At 42.3% G+C, this 4373-nt stretch overlaps 1 protein-coding gene and 1 long non-coding RNA gene across 6 annotated transcripts in view; one reads left to right on the top strand and one right to left on the bottom strand.

The window, feature by feature from the left end:
* The window catches only part of LOC102380267, a 62736-nt gene that overhangs the window by 17159 nt on the left and 41204 nt on the right, over positions 1–4373 (bottom strand). The gene's annotated exons all lie outside the window — the stretch shown is intronic.
* ESF1 (ESF1 nucleolar pre-rRNA processing protein homolog) overlaps positions 1–4373 on the top strand; it is a 71623-nt gene that overhangs the window by 57639 nt on the left and 9611 nt on the right. For all 5 annotated transcript variants that reach the window (XM_025211560.1, XM_006030034.3, XM_025211559.1 and 2 more), the window contains one exon: positions 4199–4275. In XM_025211560.1, the coding sequence (XP_025067345.1) occupies positions 4199–4275 (77 nt within the window). The remainder of the gene's footprint in view (positions 1–4198; positions 4276–4373) is intronic.

The following is a 4373-nucleotide window of genomic DNA, read 5'->3' as shown; positions in this document are numbered from 1 at the left end:
TGTGGGGGGGGGGCGGGGTACGGTGGTTTTCTTTAATTTTTACTATATTTGCAGAGGAGCTTCTGGGAACCCAATAAGATTGGACTCCTAATAAAGTCCATGGCCTGTTGTGATTTATTCATAAAACTTTTCTAAAAAATTGTATGAATATATTTTCTCAAATAGTATATAATCAGAAATTATAATCTCTATTTCATGATGATGTCTTTGAGCTTTCACATACCTTATATTAAAACTATATATAGGGTTTTTTTAAAGCATTTTAACAAAAAAAAGATTTAAATAAAAAAGTCTGATTTTTTTTTTTTTTTTTTAATTGTTGATTTTTTTTTTTTTTCCCCCAACTTTTCTGCGGTACGACCCAGAGGGTGGTGGTCGATGGGAGCTAATCGTCTTGGTGCGCTGTGACTAGTGGGGTCCCACAAGGCTCTGTCCTAGGGCTTATACTATGTAACATATTCATCAATGATGTGGACATTGGTGTCAGAAGCAGACTGGCCAAGTTCGCCAACGACACCGAACTCGGGGGTAAAGCATCCACACCTGAGGATAGGAGGGTGATCCAGGCAGATCTGGACAGACTCATAAAATGGGTAGATGAGAACCTGATTGTGTTCAACACTGAAAAATGCAAGGTTCTCCACCTTGGGAGGAAAAACCTGCAGCATGCTTATAGGCTCAGTAGTGCTACGCTGGTTAGCACTACAGATGAAAGGGACTTGGGGGGTCATGGTTGACCACAAGATGAACATGAGCCTTCAGTGTGATGCTGTGGCCAGTAAAGGGAGCAAAACGCTGGCTTGCATCCATAGATGCTTCTCAAGCAAATTCCGGGTCGTCATTCTCCTGCTGTACTCGGCCTTGGTGAGGCTGCAGCTGGAGTACTGCGTCCAGTTTTGGGCTCCACAATTCAAAAAGGATTTGGAGAAGCTTGAGAGGGTGCAGAGGAAAGCCACACGCATGATCAGAGGCCAGGAAAACAGACCTTATGATGAGAAGCTGAGAGCCATGGGGCTATTCAGCCTGGAAAAGCTCTGGCTCAGGGGTGATCTGGTGGCCACCTATAAGTTTATCAGCGGTGCTCATCAGGATCTTGGGGAACATCTGTTCACCAGAGCCCCCCAAGGGATGACAAGATCGAACAGTCACAAACTCCACTGTGACCAATTCAGGCTGGACATAAGAAACAACTTCTTCACTCTCTGAGCCCCCAAGGTTTGGAATAGACTGCCGGTGGAGGAGGTTCAGGCACCCACTTTGAACGCCTTCAAGACACATTCATTTGGATGCTTACCTTGCTGGGATCCTATGACCCCTGCTGACTTCCTGCCCCTGGGGCAGGGGCTGGACTCAATGATTCTCCCGGGTCCCTTCCAGCCCAAATGTCTATGAAATCTATGAAACTTGATTGGGAACAACTCTTAGAAAGAGAGTGTTTTTAAGGTTCACACAGCGGTCCATTTAAACAAGAAAGAAAAATGGAGATTTCTGGTGGTTTTGGAACCAACCAGTCTTAACCTCATTGAGCCTTACAAAAGGTTTGGATTTTCACCTCTTTGCATTTACCCATACTTGCTAGTTTCTGTGTCCTGTAACTTAGCCAGTTACAGGAACATTGACTAAGACTTCTAGCCTATTCATTCTTTACATACCATAGAGTTTAATAACTTTCAGGAAGAGGAACATGCAGTTTCATTGGAGGGGCCCCCTCATGTGCTCTGCCCTGGACAGTTCCCCAGAGATACTTAGTCAGCAGTTTAGGATTTGAGGAGCAAGTAATTCTGTTCATCTTTGTTCTTGGTGTTGTCAGCCAGGATTTGTGTGTTTGGTTTTTTTTCCCATCCAATCTATCTTGGAAGCCCACCTGAGGTCTGAAAGATGTTTGGAAAGAGTCAAGAGAATGTTTTTTAAAGGCAATTCTTTAAAATATTTCAGGGGCTTTTCAAGAATTGCAGTGTCCTATTCCAGAGTACAGTTAGCTACTTAACTAGACATTTTTTTGGCCCATTTATATATCTAGTCTCTCTACTGCAAATCTGGCTCAACAGAATGAATTCAAATATCTTCTTTCAGTATACCCCAAAGAATTGTAACAAATTGCTTGAAATGCAATTCCAAAGTCAAAGGTCAGTGTGTGAGAGTCAGTCCAAGAAACTTTACACTTCCCCTGCTACTTCATGACACAAGTCTTGAAACTTTCCAAAGAGAACAATTTGATTTAATAGTATTTGTAAACAGCACCCACATTATTAATAAGTTATGTGAGTTTGTGTTATACTGGTACTGTGCATTATTTTGCATACATAGCATAATGTATCCTTATAATAACTTAGTGAGCACAGAATAAAACAAAACTTCACAATAGCAATTAACTTCGGAGAAGAGATTGACATCATATATCTGGACTTTAAAAAAGCCTTTGATGTAGTATCCCATGATCTCCTCATGGAAAAATTGGTTAACTGTGGCCTCGGCTACATCACAATCTGATGGTTGGGGAATTGCCTCCGAAGTTGGACCCAGAGAGTGGTAGTCGACGGAAGCGAATCGTTCTGGTGCTCCGTGACCAGTGATGTCCCCCAAGGCGCCGTCCTTGGACCTGTACTCTTTAACATCTTTATTAACCACGTGGACGCTGGTGTCAGAAGCAGACTGGCCAGGTTCTCTGATGACACCAAATCCTGGGTTAGAGTGCCCACACCCGAGGATAGGCTGGTGATCCAGGCTGACCTTGATAGGCTTAGAAAGTAGGTGGATAAAAACCTGATGACTTTCAGTATGGAAAAATGTAAGGTACTCCACCTCAGGGAGGCGGGTGGGGTGGGGAAATCTGCATTGCACATCACCCTTATGGGCTCTGCAGTGCTATGCTTGCTAGCACCACAGCTGAAAGCGACTTGGGGGTAATGATTTACCACAAGATGAACATGAGCCACCAATGCGACGTTGCAGCTGGTAAAGCAAACAAAACTCTGGCTTGCATCCATAGATATTTCTCTATCAAATCTCAGGATGTCATCCTCCTGCTGTTCTCAGCCTTGGTAAGGCTGCAGCTGGAGTACTGCATCCAAGTCTGGGCTCCACAATTCCAGGAGGATGTGGAGAAGCTTGAGAGAGTCCAGAGGAGAGCCATGCACATGATCAGAGGGCAAGAGAAACAGGCCTTATGAAGAGAGGCTGAGAGGAATGGGACTATAAATGCACAGGCTCAGGGGTGACCTGGTGGCAACTTTATAAGTATATGAGGTGTACATCAGGATCTGGGGGAACGCCTGTTCACCAGAGTGCCCCAAGAGATGATAAGGTCCAACGGTCATAAACTCCTGCAAGACCGTTTTAGGCTGGACATAAGGAAAATCTTTACTGTCCAAGCCCCCAGGGCCTGGAATAGACTCCCTTCAGAGGTGGTGCAAGCACCTACTCTGGATGTTAAGAAACGTTTGGATGCTTATCTTGCTGGAATGTTTTGACCCTAGCTGACTTCCTGCCCTTGGGGCAGGGGGCCGGACTTGATCTTCCGAGGTCCCTTCCAGCCCTAATGTCTATGAAACTTAAATTAGCCATGTGAAATTTTGGTTCTCCTTTTACTTTACTGTCATCTCTCTAAAGTGCTTTTTTTTTTTCTAACATGACTCTTAAAACTTGTTATAAAACCAGTGCAACTTGTAAGAAATTTTTAGGAAGCCTTGTCTACAAATATAAGGAATGACAATAGTTGTCCTGATTTTGTTCACAAACACTGTCTTGAACTAGGCCTTAATCTTGTTCAGCTGTCAATATTGTCAGACAAATGAGGAAAATGCTAATTAGGCCCTTCCCTTCCCCTGCTTAACATTTTTTATAACACTGTCTCATTCTATAATGGAAATTTAAGAGTAAGGCATGAGCATCTTGAAAAGTATATGAGAATTTACTAAATTGTGCATATAATTGATTAGAGCTTAGTGATAGATAAAGGAAGAAGTTGTGGCATATCATTCCTCTTGTTTTGCTTATACCAGTTCAGTAGATAAGGTAGATTTTTTGCTTTATGTCTCCAACTGATTTCTTAACTTGAGGTTTTTTTCACTACCTGGCATTGAAATGTGAATTTCAAAAATGAATGAGGCATGCTTCCAGATTCTGGCATATAAAAGCAGTTCTCACATGCACACACATGAATTAACGTTCATTTATTTGTTTTGTCCTTTAAAATCAGGTTTAAAGAAGAAAGTGAAGAAATCTAAGACAGAGAAAAATAATACAGAAGATGAAGCTGAGATAGAGAAACAGAAGGTAAATTGTATGAAAGCATTAAGGATGAAAAGTATAGGGCATATTCTTGTACTTACTATATGCATACAAGAAGAGTCAAAGAGTTCTGCTAGTGAGTT

Source organism: Alligator sinensis, unplaced genomic scaffold (assembly GCF_000455745.1).
Source record: "Alligator sinensis unplaced genomic scaffold, ASM45574v1 scaffold1139_1, whole genome shotgun sequence".
NCBI lineage: Eukaryota > Metazoa > Chordata > Crocodylia > Alligatoridae > Alligator > Alligator sinensis.
This window is presented reverse-complemented; position numbering and strand designations above follow the sequence as displayed.